The sequence below is a fragment of the Lepidochelys olivacea genome (assembly GCF_965140295.1).
Source record: "Lepidochelys olivacea isolate rLepOli2 genome assembly, chromosome: 24".
NCBI lineage: Eukaryota > Metazoa > Chordata > Testudines > Cheloniidae > Lepidochelys > Lepidochelys olivacea.
The window spans coordinates 18,041,500-18,059,307 of NC_140434.1; the positions used below are offsets into that span (position 1 = coordinate 18,041,500).

General features: G+C 61.5%; 1 protein-coding gene across 1 annotated transcript; it reads right to left on the reverse strand.

The window, feature by feature from the left end:
- Nucleotides 1-409: 409 nt before the first annotated feature.
- PHLDB3 (pleckstrin homology like domain family B member 3) lies at nt 410-17,571 on the reverse strand (the record flags this gene model as incomplete). Its single annotated transcript, XM_084613698.1, has 16 exons — nt 410-1,547; nt 2,269-2,354; nt 3,670-3,886; nt 4,002-4,061; nt 4,737-4,824; nt 5,173-5,284; nt 5,477-5,576; nt 5,780-5,875; nt 6,965-7,051; nt 7,501-7,611; nt 8,255-8,410; nt 13,741-13,869; nt 14,216-14,353; nt 14,732-14,863; nt 15,328-15,571; nt 17,438-17,571. The coding sequence occupies 16 exons, from the start codon at nt 17,569-17,571 to the stop codon at nt 1,413-1,415; spliced, it is 2,025 nt and encodes a 674-aa protein (XP_084469824.1). The 3' UTR covers nt 410-1,412.
- Nucleotides 17,572-17,808: the final 237 nt, after the last annotated feature.

Sequence of the window (17,808 nt, forward strand, 5' to 3'; positions counted from 1 at the left end):
TGTTGGCACAGGAGAGGTTGTGGTTACAGTAGGGGTGAGGAGGCTGGGAGCCAGGACTCCTGGGTTCACTCCCCGGCTAGAGCCGGGGGTCTGGGAGCCAGGACTCCTGGGTTCGCTCCTCAGCTTTGGGAGGCCTCGCCAATCCTTGTGTGCCTGAGACATCCACAGTCTGGGGGTCAGAGCTGCCAGCCACAAACCTCCCAGTCTATCACCTGCCTACTTGCTGCTTTGTGATCCACCCGGGGCACCAGCAGAGCTGTGGGGCTGCAGGGGGGGGAAGGAAGCCCAGGGGGCTGGGGGTCAGGAGTGAGGGGCACCGGCAGAGCTTGGAGTGGGGGAGCCCAGGGGGCTGGGGGTCGGGAGTGAGGGGCACCGGCTGCGATAGAACTAGAGAGACCCAGCCCGTGGGTCGGATGAGATTCTGTAATAAATAGTTGGCACCAGCAGGGGGCAGCGACCCTGGGGCCCACAACAGACACAGGGGGGTGGGGTACAGACGAGATCCAGGGGCGTAGGGGGCTCCCCCTACTGCCACCATTGGGCTCAGCCCCGGCCCCCTGAGCCTTGGCCACATGGCGCAAAGCATGCTGGGAAAGGCCACACAGCCACCAGATTCTTCCCCGCCCGCTGAGAGAGACTCCACACTCCCCATTGGTGGGGACTTGGCCACGGTGCCCTCCAGGGACGGCCACCATTGGCCAGTTCGATCCCAGTCTCCTCCGATTGGTGCATCCCCGAAGTCTGTTCCCATTGGTCGAGATTTTGGAGTCAATTGGGAAAGCCAAGCCGCCATTGGTCAGTTCAGTCCATGTCTCCTACGATTGGTGGAAACTCCAGCTGAGTCTTTTGGGTAATTGGCCAGGTTTCAAAGCCAGGCCGCATGCAATTGGTGGGAATTCCAACCCCCACCCCCATTGGTTGGCATTTAGGGCAGGTCTCCTCCTATTGGTGCAGATTCTGAGCAAGTCTTTTCCTGTTGGCCAAGATTCAACCCTTCTCTCCTCCGATTGGTGCAGACCCCGGGCGAGCCCGCATCCAGTTGCCCAGCCTTCAAACCAGACCTCCTCTGATTGGCCAGAATTCTGAGTGAGCCTCCTCCCATTGGTCGGGATTCAAAGCCGCTTGCCTCCCATTGGTGCCAGTTTTGGGAGCGTCTGTGTTTTAGAAGAGCCCTGCTCTGATTGGAGGCAAAGGCCTGCTCCCCATTGCTCCCCCCCACGGCCAAGGTCCAAAGTGGGGGGGGGGCCAGCACGGCGTCACACCTTGAAGAACCAAGTCCATCCCCCACTGGCTGCCCTGCCCTGAAGCCCCTCCCGGGGGCGGAGCCAGTGGCCCGGCTGGCCACGCCCACCAGGTGGGCAATGTCTTTGGGGTCGGGGGGGGAAGGTCCCGGGGGGGCTCCGTGGCCCAGCTCAGTAGCGGGTGTTCTCCTCGGCGGCCGTGACGATGGCGTCCATCCAGATGCGCATGGCCTCCGCGCTGGGCGCCACCAGGCAGAAGAGCCGGTCGTAGGTCTTGACGCAGAAGGTCAGTTTGGGGTTGGGGCTCTGCGGGGGAAGGGAAGGGCAGGGTCAGCCAGTGGGGGGTGGCTGGGACCCTCCGGGTCCCTGGGCTGGGGGGACGATGCCAGAGGTTCCGGGGCTGGGGGGCAGGATGCCGTGGGTCCCAGCGCTGGGGGTCTGGAGGGTTGGGGTGGACGCTGTGGGTCCCCATGCTAGAGGGCTGGTGTGGGGGACGCGGTGGGTCCCGGCGCTGGAGGGGGATGCCATGGGTCCCGGTGGTGGGAGAGACACCATGGATCCCTGGGGATAGGTTCTGGGTGGGGACACTGAGGGGCGGGATGATGCCATGGCTCCTGGCGCTGAGGAGGGGCTCGGGGGGCACACCATGGGTCCTGGTCCTGCGATGACACCATCGGGGGGGGGCGCTGCGGGGCTTGGGGGGACACCGTAGGTCCTGGCGCTGTGGGGGGGCACTGGAGGGTGGGATGACGCCATGGGTCCTGGCGCTGGGGGTGGGGGGGAGCACTGTGGGTCCTGGCGCTGGGGGGGATGCTGGGGCGGACTGTGGATCCTGGCGCGCGGGGAGGGCTCTGGGGGTCGGGGCGCTGGGGGTCCTGGTGCCGGCGAGGGTGCTGGGAAGGGGCGCTGGGAAGGGGCGCTGGGGGTCCTGGTGCCGGCAAGGGTGCTGGGGGGGGCTCTGGGTCCTAGCCCTGGGGGGGTCCTGGGGGGGCACTGGGGGTGTGTGTGGGGGGGGGGGGGGGAGTACCTTGAAGGCGCTGCGCAGGTGATCATAATATACCTCCTCGATGGCCTGGAAGTAGATGACGCCCTTTAGCTTCGCCTCCTCTTTGTCTGCAACGAGAGGGGGGCAGCGATGAGGAAGAGGGGCCGGGGGGGCCGGGATACAGGGGGATGCGGGAGGCACTGGCTCCCCAGTGGGGGGTAGCAGAGAAGGGGGCGCCCGGGGGGGGATACCTGGGGGGCTCACAGCAGGCATCTCTGGGGGCGGGTGAGCAGAGGAGGGGGCTGCTGGGGGAGGGGGGTACTTCGGTACTGTGGGGCAGGGGGTGCCTGGGGGTACCCAGGGGGCATCGGGGGGTACTGGGGGCTCACCCACGTAGTAGGCCAGCAGGTGCCGCTGGGGGTGGGTGCCGGGGAGCGGGTGACCAGAGGACGGGGATGCTGGGGGCGGGGGGCACCCGGGAGCGCCAGGGGGGTACAGGGGGCATCGGGGGTATGGGGGGCACCCGGGGGGTACTGGGGGCTCACCCACGTAGTAGGCCAGCAGGCGTCGCTGGGGGTGGGTGCCGGGGAGCGGGTGACCAGAGGACGGGGATGTTGGGGGTGGGGGGCACAGGGGGCATCAGGGGGTATGGGGGGCACCCGAGGGTACAGGGGGGTACTGGGGGCTCACCCATGTAGTAGGCCAGCAGGTGCCACTGGGGGTGGGTGCCGGGGAGCGGGTGACCAGAGGACGGGGATGCTGGGGGCGGGGGCGCCAGGGGGCACCTGGGGGGCACAGGGGGCATCAGGGGGTATGGGGGGCACCCGGGGGGTACTGGGGGCTCACCCACGTAGTAGGCCAGCAGGCGTCGCTGGGGGTGGGTGCCGGGGAGCGGGTGACCAGAGGACGGGGATGTTGGGGGTGGGGGGCACCCAGGGGCGCCAGGGGGGTACAGGGGGCATCAGGAGGTATGGGGGGCACCCGGGGGGTACAGGGGGGTACTGGGGGCTCACCCACGTAGTAGGCCAGCAGGTGCCTCTGGGGGTGGGTGCCGGGGAGCGGGTGACCAGAGGACGGGGATGCTGGGGGCGGGGGGCGCCAGGGGGCACCTGGGGGTATGGGGGCACCCGGGGGGTACAGGGGGGTACTGGGGGCTCACCCACGTAGTAGGCCAGCAGGTGCCGCTGGGGGTGGGTGCCGGGGAGCGGGTGACCAGAGGACGGGGATGTTGGGGGCGGGGGGCACCCAGGGGCGCCAGGGGGGTACAGGGGGCATCAGGAGGTATGGGGGGCACCCAGGGGTACAGGTGGGCACAGGGGGCTCACCCACGTAGTAGGCCAGCAGGCGTCGCTGGGGGTGGGTACCGGGGAGCGGGTGACCAGAGGACGGGGATGCTGGGGGCGGGGGGCGCCAGGGGGCACCTGGGGGGCACAGGGGGCTCACCCACGTAGTAGGCCAGCAGGCGCCGCTGGCGGTCGAAGCAGAACCAGCGTTTCTTCCAGGTTTTGATGCGCCCGCCCATCTTGACCAGGAAGCCGCGGCAGGCCCTGCCCGTCACCCGCACCTCGGGGCAGGTCTCCAGGCTGTGCCCCGAGGCCTCCAGGTGGGCGCGCAGGTCCAGGGGGGCAGGGGGCTCCTGCACCGGCCCCGGGCTCCGGTCCTGCAGGGGCAACACGGGGGGAGGGGTAAATGTGGGGGGGAGGGGAGGGGGAGAACGCAGGGAATCCCGGCCCCAATCCAGCCTGGGGGGACTGGCTGGCTCGGGGGGGTCTCACCTGGGCAGGGGGGGGCGGCTCCGTGTGTTGTGTCTCCCCCTGGGCCACTCGCTTTGCCTCCTGCGGGGACAGAAAGGGGGTTCAGGGCCCCGTGGCCACCGCCCCGCACCCCCAAGAGACCCCAATCCGGTGACTCCCAGCCCCCACCCCCGGCTTCCTGAGGAGCCCCAGAGACAGAGCTGCCCCCCCACCCCGCAACCATCCTGCTCCACCCCTGCCCCCCACATCATCCTGCCCTCGCCCCCACCTCCACCCCAACCCCCTTCCCCCACCTCTAGCCTGCCCCCCAGCTCCTCCCCCTGCCCCCCCTCCAGGCCCCTTCTGCTGCTGTCCCCGCCCCCTGCCCCAGTCTCACACCTCCCTCCCTGCCCCAAGCAGGGCGGATCCCAGCCACTCTGTGCCCCCCACTCTGGTGCAGGGGTCGGGGAGAGGAAACCAGCAGCTGATGCAGCGAAACCCCAGCTTCCCTATTCCCGGCCTGGAGACCATGGGACAGACACGTGGGGGGACGTGGGGTTCCGTGGTTAGAGCGGGGGAGGGGTGGGAGCCAGGACTCCTGGGTTCTCTCACTGGCTCTGGGAAGGGGATAGGGCGGAGTGGTTAGAGCAGGGGGGCGGCAGGGAGTCAGGACTCCTGGGTTCGATCCCTGGCTCTGGGAGGGGGGTGGGGTCTGGTGATTCAGAGCAGGGGGTCGTCGGGAGGTGGGGGGGAGAGCCAGGACTCCTGGGTTCTTACCCGCGCCTGCAGCAGCCGCTCTCTCTCGGCCATGGCCTCCCGCACCATCCGCTCCATTTCGGCCAGTTTGGTGATGCAGGAGCCCACGCTGTGGGGGGAGCGGGACACGGAGTCGGTGGGGAGTGAGGAGCCTGGAGTGACCCAGGGAGACACCATGGGACCCCCCCCCAATGGGTAGGAGGGAAATCCCAGGGGAGGGGGACGGAATGGGATAGGGGGCTTCCGAGTATGGGGGGAATTGGGAGGGGCCTGTGTCTGGGAGACCCAAGGGTAGGGCAGTGCAAAGGAGGGAGGCAGAGGTGCATGGGGGGCTGGGGAAAGGCATGGAGGGGCGGGATGGGGGTGCTCAGGGGCACAGAGGGGACGATGGGGGGGCAAAGAAGCCCCAGAGCTGGGGGGGGCAGCAAAGGGAGGGGGACTATTGTGGGAATCTCACCTGTATGGCCCCCCCAGCGGGTACAGGGGGGCGTTGAGATGTGTGAGTGGCACGCAGCGCCGGTCGCCCCCCGCCGAGAGCTGCAGTGCCAGGATGTCTGAGTCTAGCCCCCCTGAGAGAGACAGAGACGGGGGGGGGGGGGAAGGGGGGTATCAGCACCCCACAGGGACAGAGAACCCCCCACCCCACAAAAAAAAATCCACTGGCCCCAACCAGCCCCACACCATGCCCTGGGAGATGTCCCAGCCCCAACAGCCCCCCTAAATATACCCCACCCCCTCCTTCCCAGCCACTCCCCTCCTACCGTTGTCATTGAACGACAGGGGGCGCGGGGTGGGGCGGGGGGCCGGCCGGTTCCCCCGTCTTCGGGGGAGGCTTGCCGATCTCTGCAGCCCGAAGGAGCTCTGGAGAGAGAAAGCAAGGGGGTCGAGAGCGGGGTTCACCCCCCCACACACCCCAGGTACCCCGACACTGCCCGCCCAGCACCTTCCCTGCCCATTGGCTCTGCTTTTGGGGTGGGGGGAGGAAGGGGCACAGACACAGGCGAGCACAGACAGCCAGAGCAGAGGCGGTGGGGGACGGGCACAGGACAGACGGACACACACACCTGGACGGAGCTGCGGACGGAGAACACGCAGGCCGGGTCGCGCTGGTCGCAGCCCAGCACCACGACCTTCCGATCCGTCTTTTGGGTGAACATGAGCTGCAGAGACACAGAGACACTGACGTACGGACAGACACACGGACACGGCAGGGGTGGGGCTCCCAGCCCTCCCTGCTCTAACCACTAGCCCCCTCTCCCCACCCAGAGCCAGGAGAGAACCCAGGAGTCCTAGCTCCCAGGGCCCCCTCCCCCCCACTCTAACTCACCAGACCCCACTCCCTTCGTAGAGCTGGGGCGAGAACCCAGGAGTCCTGGCTCCCCGTTCTCCTCAGAGTCACCTGTCTGCAATGCCGGGAACTCACCAGCAGGTGGCAACATGACCCCACCTGCCCAGGTGCGAGGAAGTGGGAATGTTCCTACAGTCTTCTCTGAAGACTCGGGGTGTGCCTCAGTTTCCCCTATGTGCTGCTCAAGTATCTGGTGGTGGGAGGAGAGTGCCTGACCGGTGCAGCGACCCCTAGAGGGCAGGTGTGACGCTGACTGGCTGCCTGGGACAGAGAACTGGCCGGACACGCTGTAGCTTGGCACCTGATGGCCAGGCCCCCTCCTCTGCCAGCATCAGCGGGTGGTGTAGGTGCTGGCCCAGGTCAGAGACCAAGGAACAAGGAGGGGAACAGGTAATTCTGGGGCCAGGCAACTGGGACTCAGAGCGGGGAGTCCAGGGCTCTGGGCCCGCCCCCCCGATGGGCTTCGCTGCAGGTCCCTGCTCCCTGCGCTCACAAGCTCTGTTCTACGCCAGGTTCCCGACCCCTCCGTGCCGCACGCCGCCGGGGAGCCGCGGCTGGCCTGGGTCTCCGGGACACCAGGCCAAGGTGTTTCTTCACCAGGGGCTTCCAGCCCGCAGCTGGAGGGACCCAGGCATCCGGGGGGGGGGGGCAAGGGGGCGGTCACAGCTTTGGGACACAGCAGAGAAGCTTTGACCTGAACTGGAGCAGACAGGGCCGGGGCGGGGACGACACACAGAGCGGGCAGGCTGGGTGGTGACCCCAGCGGGGGGTGAAGGGTGAAGTGGGGGGCACAGGGTGCACCCTGGGAGGTGGGAGACAGGTAGGTGGGGGAACAGGATGGGTGTGCTGGGGGGCACCCCAGAAGGGGGAGGGTGGGGCACAGAGGGGTTGGGGGGGTTACCTTGGTGAGCTCCTGGTTACTGACGGGAGAGTCATCTCCGCTCTGGCCCTCACAGGCTTTGCCCAGCTCCTCCAGCCGACGCCTCTCCTGGGGACACAGGCCAGGGCAGGGGTCACCTCATGGGGTCCTGCCCCGCCCCCTTCCCCGTCCCCCGCTCTGCCCCACGGGGTCCTGCCCTGCCCCCTACTTAGACCCATGGGCCCAGCTGGCCCGGCGACCCATCCCCCACTCAGACTCTGGGAGGACAGTGGGGTCTTTTGGTTAGAGCAGGAGGCTGGGAGCCAGGACTCCTGGGTTCTATCCCAGCTTTGGGAGGGGAGTGGGATTAGATGGGGATTGGGGGCTGGGAGCCAGGACTCCTGGGTTCTATCCCAGCTTTGGGAGGGGAGTGGGATTAGATGGGGATTGGGGGCTGGGAGCCAGGACTCCTGGGTTCTATCCCAGCTTTGGGAGGAGAGAGGGATTAGATGGGGATTGGGGGCTGGGAGCCAGGACTCCTGGGTTCTCTCCGGGGGAAGGGGGGGGGGGTTCCTCACCAAGTTGAGGCTCTGGATGGCCTCTCCCTTCTCCTGCGCCAGCTTGCGGCTTTCGCCCGCCATGTGCTCCTGCCCAAAGCGCACCTGGGCCTCCAGCCTGCACACCTTCCTCTGGGGGGGGGGAACAGGGGAGGGTGAGAGCCCTGCGGGGGAGGGGATCCCCTCACCACAAGAACCCGGGTGTCCCTACCTGGGACCTAGGAAGGGGGAAACCCCACCCCTGGGGACCCCCCTGCATTGAGCTGTGGGAGCAGCCCCCCACCCAGGCAGTGGGTAAGACCTGGCACCAGATCCCAATGCCCCCCTGGAATGGAATCAAGGGCCCCCCCAGGTGCCATCCAGGAGGAGGGTAAGACCCGGTGCTGGATTATCCTGCCCCCCTGGAATGGGCTCTGGATGTAGCCAAGACCTGGAGCAGGATCCCCCATGCCCTCTGGAACGGACTCGCTGCTCAGGACCCGGATCCTGGCACCCTTGGAATGGATTGCAGGTGTCACTGTCCTGGAGAAAGGTAAGACCTGGATCCATGTCTCTGGGTCCCCTCCCCCTCTGGATCGCACTCTGGTTGCCAGAAGACCTGGAGCCAGACTATCCGGTCATGACCTGGAGCCAGATCCCAGTGCCCCTGGAATGGAGTCGCAGGTTCCACCCAGGAGGAGGGTAAGATATGGAGCTGGATCCAGATGCCCCTGGAATGGAGTCACAGGAGGAGGGTAAGACCCGGAGCAGATCCCTGAGGATTGGCCCCACGCACCTTCCTCTCCTCAAGGCTCTTCTGGACCTGGGCTATCTGGCGGACCAAGGCCTGGCAGGCCTCCTCCTTCTCCTCCTCCAAGCGGCTCTCACGCTCCAGCTGCTGGAACTCCAGGTCCTCATAGCTCTTCAGTGCCCCCTCCAGCATCTCCGAAGTCTGCAGGGAGGGAGACCCCGTCAGGACTCCTGGGTTCTATCCCAGCTCTAGAAGGGGAGGAGGGTCTAGTGGGTTACAGCGGGGTCCTGGTACGTCTGGGCCATATATATGAACAGCCAGACTGGGTCAGACCAAAGCTCCATCTAGCCCAGTATCCTGTCTTCCAACAGGGGCCGATGCCAGGTGCTTCAGAGGGCATGAACAGAACAGGGCAGTTATCGAGTGATCCATCCCATCATCCACGCCCAGCTCCTGGCAGTCAGAGGTTTAGGGACATCCAGAGCAGGGGGTCGTGGCCCTGACCAATAGCCATTGATGGACCTGTCCTCCAGGTACTTATTTAATTATTTTTTTAACCCAGTTATAGGTTTGGCTTTCACAACATCCCCCGGCAATGAGTTCCATAGGTTGACTGTGCATTGTGTGAAGAAATACTTCCTTTTGTCTGTTTTAAACCTGCTGCCTGTTAATTTCATTGGGTGATGCTTGGTTCTTGTGTTATGAGGAGTAAATAACAATTCCTTATTTACTTTCTCCGCACCAGTCAGGATTTTATAGACCTCTGTCATATCCCCCCTTCATCGTCTCTTTTCTAAGATGAACGGTCCCAGTCTTATTAATTTCTCCTCATATTGCAGCCGTTCCATCCCCCTCATCAGTTTTGTTGCCCTTCTCTGCATATTTTCCAATTCTAACAGATCTTTTTTGAGATGGGGCGAGCACATCTGCACGCAGTGTTCAAGATGTGGGCGTCCCATGGATTTATATAGAAGCAATATGATATTTTCTGTCTTATTATCCGTCCCGTTCTTAATAATTCCCAATGTTCTGTTCGCTTTTTTGACGGTCGCTGCCCATTGAGTGGATGTTTTCAGAGAACTATCCACAGCGACTCCCAGATCCCTTTCTTGAGTGGTACCAGCTAATTTAGACCCCATCATTGTACACGTATAGTTGGGATTATGGTTTCCAATGTGCATGACTTTGCATTTATCAACAGTGAATTTCATCTGCCATTTCTGGCACAGCTGCCATGTGACCTCCAGAAGAAGAAAGGGGAGCGTCCATGTACCAGCAACGCAGATACAGGTAAGCAACCGTTTTCATGTTCTCTCCACAGGTACTAATGTGGAGAGTGGACTAGATGATACGTCTGAGGGAAGGGAACAGAAGGAGACTCCGCCAGTTGGAAGGCATGAGATGCACTGTCCCAGGGTTGGGGGTTCCACGACCACCGCTCCCAAGAGAAGGAGGCGGGTGGTGGTGGTCAGGGACTCTTTCCTCAGGGGGACTGAGTCATCTATCTGCCGCCCCAACCGGGAAAACCGAGAAGTCTGCTGCTTGCCAGGAGCTAAGATTCACGATGTGACGGAGAGACTGCCGAGACTCATCCAGCCCTCGGATCGCTACCCCTTCCTGCTTCTCCACGTGGGCACCAATGATACTGCCAAGAATGACCTTGAGCGGATCACTGCGGACTACGTGGCTCTGGGAAGAAGGATAAAGGAGTCTGAGGTTCAAGTGGTCTTCTCGTCCATCCTCCCCGTGGAAGGAAAAGGCCTGGGCAGAGACCGTCGAATCGTGGAAGTCAACGAATGGCTACGCAGGTGGTGTCGGAGAGAAGGCTTTGGATTCTTTGACCATGGGATGGTGTTCCAAGAAGGAGGAGTGCTGGGCAGAGACGGGCTCCATCTAACGAAGAGAGGGAAGAGCATCTTCGCAAGCAGCCTGGCTAACCTAGTGAGGAAGGCTTTAAACTAGGTTCACCGGGGGAAGGAGACCAAAGCCCTGAGGTAAGTGGGGACGTGGGATACCGGGAGGAAGCACGAGCAGGAGCGCGCGAGAGGGGAGGGCTCCTGCCTCATACTGAAAAAGAGGGACGATCAGCGAGTTATCTCAAGTGTCTATACACAAATGCAAGAAGCCTTGGAAACAAGCAGGGAGAACTGGAAGTCCTGGCAAAGTCAAGGAATTATGATGTGACTGGAATAACAGAGACTTGGTGGGATAACTCACATGACTGGAGCACTGTCATGGATGGATATAAACGGTTCAGGAAGGACAGGCAGGGCAGAAAAGGTGGGGGAGTAGCACTGTATGGAAGGGAGCAGTATGACTGCTCAGAGCTCCGGTATGAAACTGCAGAAAAACCTGAGTGTCTCTGGATTAAGTTTAGAAGTGTGAGCAACAAGGGTCATGTCGTGGTGGGAGTCTGCTGTAGACCACCGGACCAGGAGGATGAGGTGGACGCGGCTTTCTTCTGGCAACTCACGGAAGTTACTAGATCGCAGGCCCTGGTTCTCATGGGAGACTTCAATCACCCTGATATCTGCTGGGAGAGCAATACGGCGGTGCACAGACAATCCAGGAAGTTTTTGGAAAATGTAGGGGACAATTTCCTGGTGCAAGTGCTGGAGGAACCAACTCGGGGCAGAGCTCTTCTTGACCTGCTGCTCACAAACTGGGAAGAATTAGTAGGAGAAGCTAAAGTGGATGGGAATCTGGGAGGCAGTGACAATGAGATGGTCGAGTTCAGGATCCTGACACAGGGAAGAAAGGAGAGCAGCAGAATACGGACCCTGGACTTCAGAAAAGCAGACTTTGACTCCCTCAGGGAACTGATGGGCAGGATCCCCTGGGAGAATAACATGAGGGGGAAAAGAGTCCAGGAGAGCTGGCTGTATTTTAAAGAATCCTTATTGAGGTTCCAGGGACAAACCATCCCGATGTGTAGAAAGAATAGTAAATATGGCAGGCGATCAGCTTGGCTTAACAGTGAAATCCTTGCTGATCTTGAACACAAAAAAGAAGTGGAAGATTGGACAAATGACCAGGGACGAGTATAAAAATATTGCTCGGGCATGTAGGAATGAAATCAGGAGGGCCAAATCCCACCTGGAGTTGCAGCTAGCAAGAGATGTTAAGAGTAACAAGAAGGGTTTCTTCAGGTATGTTAGCAACAAGAAGAAAGCCAAGGAAAGTGTGGGCCCCTTACAGAATGAGGGAGGCAACCTAGTGACAGAGGATGTGGAAAAAGCTAATGTACTCAATGCTTTTTTTGCCTCTGTCTTCACGAACAAGGTCAGCTCCCAGACTACTGCACTGGGCAGGACAGCATGGGGAAGAGGTGACCAGCCCTCTGTGGAGAAAGAAGTGGTTTGGGACTATTTAGAAAAGCTGGACGAGCACAAGTCCATGGGGCCGGATGCTCTGCATCCGAGAGTGCTAAAGGAACTGGTGGCTGTGATTGCAGGGCCATTGGCCATTATCTTTGAAAACTCATGGTGATCGGGGGAGGTCCCAGGCAACTGGAAAAAGGCTAATGTAGTGCCCATCTTTAAAAAAGGGAAGAAGGAGGATCCTGGGAACTACAGGCCAGTCAGCCTCACCTCAGTCCCTTGAAAAATCATGGAGCAGGTCCTCAAGGAATCAATTCTGAAGCACTTAGAGGAGAGGAAAGTGATCAGGAACAGTCAGCATGGATTCAACAAGGGAAGGTCATGCCTGACTAATCTAATTGCCTTCTATGACGAGATAACTGGCTCTGTGGATGAAGGGAAAGCAGTGGACGTGTTGTTCCTTGACTTTAGCAAAGCTTTTGACACGGTCTCCCACAGTATTCTTGTCAGCAAGTTAAAGAAGTATGGGCTGGATGAATGGACTATAAGGTGGATAGAAAGTTGGCTAGATTGTCGGGCTCAACGGGTAGTGATCAATGGCTCCATGTCTAGTTGGCAGCCGGTATCAAGTGGAGTGCCACAAGAGTCGGTCCTGGGGCCGGTTTTGTTCAATATCTTCATAAATGATCTGGAGGATGGTGTGGATTGCACTCTCAGCAAATTTGCAGATGACACTAAACTGGGAGGAGTGGTAGATACGCTGGAGGGCAGGGATAGGATACAGAAGGACCTAGACAAATTGGAGGATTGGGCCAAAAGAAATCTGATGAGGTTCAACAAGGACAAGTGCAGAGTCCTGCACTTAGAGGACGGAAGAATCCCATGCACCGCTACAGACTAGGGACCGAATGGCTCGGCAGCAGTTCTGCAGAAAAGGACCTAGGGGTGACAGTGGACGAGAAGCTGGATATGAGTCAGCAGTGTGCCCTTGTTGCCAAGAAGGCCAATAGCATTTTGGGCCGTATAAGTAGGAGCATTGTCAGCAGATCGAGGGACGTGATCGTTCCCCTCTATTTGACATTGGTGAGGCCTCATGTGGAGTACTGTGTCCAGTTTTGGGCCCCACACTACAAGAAGGAGGTGGAAAAATTGGAAAACGTCCAGCGGAGGGCAACAAAAATGATTAGGGGACTGGAACACATGACTTATGAGGAGAGGCTGAGGGAACTGGGATTGTTTAGCCTGCAGAAGAGAAGAATGAGGGGGGATTTGATAGCTGCTTTCAGCTACCTGAAAGGGGGTTCCAAAGGGGATGGATCTAGACTGTTCTCAGTGGTAGCTGATGACAGAACAAGGAGTAATGGTCTCAAGTTGCAGTGGGGAAGGTTTAGGTTGGATATTAGGAAAAACTTTTTCATTAGGAGGGTGGTGAAGCCCTGGAATGCGTTACCTAGGGAGGTGGTGGAATCTCCTTCCTTAGAAGTTTTTAAGGTCAGGCTTGAGAAAGCCCTGGCTGGGATGATTTAATTGGGGATTGGTCCTGCTTTGAGCAGGGGGTTGGACTAGATGACCTCCTGACGTCCCTTCCAACCCTGATATTCTACGATTCGGTTGCCCAGTCACCCAGTTCTGAGAGGTCTCTTTGTAGCTCTTCACAGTCTGTCTGGGACTTAACTATCTTGAGTAGGTTTGTATCTTCTGCAAATTTTGCCACCTCACTGTTTACCCCTTTTTCCAGATCGTTTATGAATATGTTGAATAGGCCTGGGCCCAGGACAGACCCTGGGGACACCACTATTTACCCCTCTCCGCTATGAAAACCGACCGTTTCTTCCTCCCCTTTGTTTCCTATCTTTTACCCAGTTACTGATCCATGAGAGCACCTTCCCTCTTATCCCATGACAGCTCACTTTGCTTAAGGCCCTTTGGGGAGGGACCTTGTCAAAATCTTTCTGGAATCCTAAATACACTATATCCACTGGATCCCCCTTCTCCAGGTGTGCTGCCCCCTCAAGGAGTTCTAATGGAACACGTTCCCCCTCTGTGCATGTCCAGAGACACAAGCCGCTTGTTGGGCTTCATTCCCCTCTGCAAGTCCCCTCTGGGCCATATCAGTGTACGTGGGCCACCTCGGGGTCTCTTCCTCTGGGCCGTATCAGCCTGCCCCGCTCTACACAGGGTGGGACCTGCCGGGCCATCCCCAGCCCCTACCTGCTGCAGCTGGCTCTGCATCCGCTCTCGCATGCTCTCGGGCTGGGTCTCCAGGTGGGTCTGGGACTCGGCATGCTGCCGCTGGAGCTCCTCCACCTTGCGCCGCTCCTTCCCCAGCCGAGCCTTCTCCTGCCGGAGGGGGGCGGGGTCAGGAGCCAGGACACCTGGGTTCCACGGACATCCCCCCCTCCCCCCGGCCAGGCACCATCCCCAACAGGCTGGGGAATGGGGCCAGCGTGGGGGGGAGAGGAAGCAAAGAATGCTGGGAACAGGGCCAACCCACAGCAAAGGGTGCTGAGAAAGGCGGACACGGCTGGACAGGAGCGAAGGATTCTGGGGTCCAGTGGGCAACGGGGAGAGTGGCAAAGGATTCTGGGGGAAATGGGCCAAGCAGGGAGGGAACACAAAGGATTCTGGGGAAAGAGGAGCCCCGCAAAGGCCGCTGGGAGGCAGGGAGGCTGGGCGGGGGCCTGACCTTCTCTCTCTCGGTGTGGCACCGGCGCACCATCTCCGCGAACCTCCTCTGCAGGTGGAGGACCAGCTGCTCCTCGCGCTGAACCTCCCGCCACTCGGCCGCCAGCTCCCCGTCCAGCAGCGCCCCCTCCAGCTTCATCTGCCGGGAGCGGGGCAATGAGACCCGGCGCCCCACGGCACGCAGAGCCGACAGCGGGCAGCTCCCGCCCACGATAGCCCACAGGACCCCACCCCAGGCGTCCGGGCATCCAGGCCCCCCTGGCCCTAACCCACGCCCCTCCGAGAGCCGGAGAGAACCCAGGCGTCCTGTCTGCGCGGCTCAGTGTTTTCCCCTCTCCCCAAACCCAGCTGCTCCTGCTGTGATTGTAGCAGGGACCGACCCAGCCCCTCCCCACCTGGCTGGGCGCGGTGCCCCAGCGAGACAGGTTTGCCAGGTGCCGGCAGCTGGGAACGCCCCCCACCCCCAGCCCCCAGCCATCCCTGTGACTCAGGGAGGGGAGCCCGGGGACGGACGCACCTCGATGTTCATCTCCTTCTGCTGGTGCTGCAGCTCCTTGACACGATTCTCCAGCTCTGCTACCCGAGCCAGCACCTCGTCCTGCTCCCCCCGCCGCCGGGACCCCTCCGCGCCCGCCTGGGGGCTCTCGTCCTGGGCGGGGGAGAGTGGGAGTGAACCGGCCCTGTCGACAAGGGGACCCCATTCCACACCCCCTGAGCCAGCCACTCCCTGTCCTGGGGCCAGATGGGAGCCAGCACCCCGGAGAGGGGACAGGCCCCATGTACCAATCCCGGCCCCCCTGAGCCAGCCACTCCCTGCCCTGGGGCCAGATGGGAGCCAGCACCCCGGAGAGGGGACAGGCCCCATGTGCCATTCCCGGCCCCCGTGGGCCAGCCACTCCCTGCCCTGGGGCCAGATGAGAGCCAGCACCCCGGAGCGGGGACAGGCCCCATGTGCCATTCCCGGCCCCCCTGAGCCAGCCACTCCCTGCCCTGGGGCCAGATGGGAGCCAACACCCCGGAGAGGGGACAGGCCCCATGTGCCATTCCCGGCCCCCCTGAGCCAGCGGGTCCCCCAAATTGGGGCCTAGAGGGGACAGGCTGCGCGCCACTCACCCCGTTCTGGGCACTCTCCGTGCTGCTGGCCTCGTCCTCCTCAGTGCTGTCACTCGTGGCTCCCCCGGGGCCAGCAGAGAGACAGTCAGCGTTGCCCACCGGCTGGGCCTGGGCTACCTCGGGGCCCTGGGCTGGAAACGGCCCCCTCCGCCTGTCCTGCCCTGCCGGGGCCAGGAAGGGGCATCGTGAGGTCTGGCTCAGCCCCGCTAGGGGCTCATTCTCCTGGAGAACCATGGCCAGAGACCTGCAACCACAAGGGAGAGGAGGCGCTAGGGGGTGCTGGGCTGCAGGGGGGCCGGGTGGGGGGCTGTGCCCAGGCTGTCAGGGCTGGCCCCGATGCCTCAACTCAAGTGACTCCTTTCTGGTTCCCTAAATCTCCCCATTTAACCAGCCCCCCATACTCCACCCCAGAGGTGGCTGCATCTCAGCACTGGGTGAGGGATCCCTGCATAAACAGCCCCCATTATTAGCATTAACCCCAGGGACTCCCTGCCACTGGATATTACAGAGAGTGCCCCTGGCAGAGGTCCTGCCTTTGTCATTTCCTGAGTCCTGCCCCTGGGCTGGAAACACCCCTGGAACGAAGCTGAACGCGGTCTGAAAACGAACCTCCAGCACTCGGAACAGCCCTGCTAATAAAAGGCCAAACTGTCCCATGGGTGTAGGGCCACCTTGCACCAGGCAGGCGGCCCCATCCTCAATGCGCCATTCCTGCCCCAGAGACAGCACCTCCCTGGATCTCTGGGGCAGGGAGCCAGGGGAAGAGACACCCGGCCTGGGGGAGTCCCAAGGGTGGGCTGAGCCCGGAGCAGGGAGGGGAATTTTCCACTGGGCAGGCGAGAAGAGGGGTTTGTTTGTTCCAACAGGACAAAGGGAAACCATCAACCCTCACCTGCAGCCCTCGCTGCCTGCCAGCTGTCCCTCCTTCCTCACAGAACCACCCCGGGGCTCTTGGCCCCTTCCCAACCTTGGGATGCAGCCACCTCTGAGGGGGGCATGGGGCTTGTTATGCAGGGACCCTTCCGAGGCGATGAGATGCAGCCACCTCTGGGGTGGTGCGTGGGGGCTGTTAATAAAGAAGTCACTTACCCAGCAGCTCCAAATTAGCAACCACCACACTCCAAAATTATTCCCTTTGCTGTCAAACAGGACACAGAAATTCTCCTTCACTTCCTGTCCCCAAACCTGTTAATAGAATCATAGAATATCAGGGTTGGAAGGGACCTCAGGAGGTATCTAGTCCAACCCCCTGCTCGAAGCAGGACCAACCCCCAACTAAATCATCCCAGCCAGGGCTTTGTCAAGCCTGACCTTAAAAACTTCTAGGGAAGGAGATTCCACCACCTCCCTAGGTAACGCATTCCAGTGTTTCACCACCCTCCTAGTGAAAAAGTTTTCCTAATAATGTTGCAGGACTGTTGACCAGACACCGTGTTTCTCCCCAGAGGTGGCCGCATCTTAGGGCTTCGTGAGGGGTCCCTGTATAAACAGCCCCCATGCCCCACCCCAGAGCTGACCACATCTCAGCACTGAGCGAGCATCCCTGTATAACCAGCCCCAGTACCCCACCCCAGAGGTGGCCGCGTCTCCACGACGGGGTGCATTGGACAGGCTCTTTAGCAGGGAAAAATCACCCTGACCCTGGTTCATCCCGGCCTTGGCACCTTCCGCTTTATCTCTGGTGCTAGATTGTCCCCACTTCAACCAGCGCCAGGGGCTGGTGCTGGGAAGAGCAAAGCGGGTCAGACTTTTCCACGGGCCAGGGCAAACGGCTGATGTGGGAGCTGGGGACAGACCCCGGGGGATGTTTGTAGTTCACCTTCAAGGGGCGGGCGGGGGAGGATGCTCCAGCCAGTCTGTCTGAGGATCTCAAAGCACTTAAATATTGACTGATCTGTCCTCACAGCCCCTCCACCGCTCCCTTCCCCCAGGGGATCATTTTCTTCTGTTTGCTAGAGGGAGGAAGTGAGGCAGAGCCCAGGAGAGAACCCAGGAGTCCTGGCTCCCGGGCCCCCCATTCTCATTAATCAGTCCAGCAATCAATCAAGGGGCTCTCCCTTTAAGAGCCCCCCATAATGAGGGCCACAGCCCCAGGCCCGGCACCACTCACCCTGCAATCCGTGCCCCGGAGGGGGCGCGATCCCTGGATTTCTCCAAGCCCCTCCTCCCAGGTCGCAGGCAGAACCCAGGTGTCCGGGAGTTGCTCTGGGAACTGCGGAAGAGAAGCAGGGTCAGGCGAGCCATGGGGGGAAGGTCACGATCCAACCCCCCCGCCGCAGCCAACTTCCCCGCCCGCCTCTTTCTGTTTCTCTTTCTCCCCCCCCCCCCCCCACGCCCCATGGCCAGGTGACGGCCGCTGCGCTCCGGGACCCCTGCCCCAGCCCCGCTCACCGGCCGGCCCCGGTCTGCCCTGCCCGCGCGTCTGGCTCCGGTCCCGGTCCCGGTCCCGGCTGGGGGGCAGCGGCTGCTCAAACTCGTTTT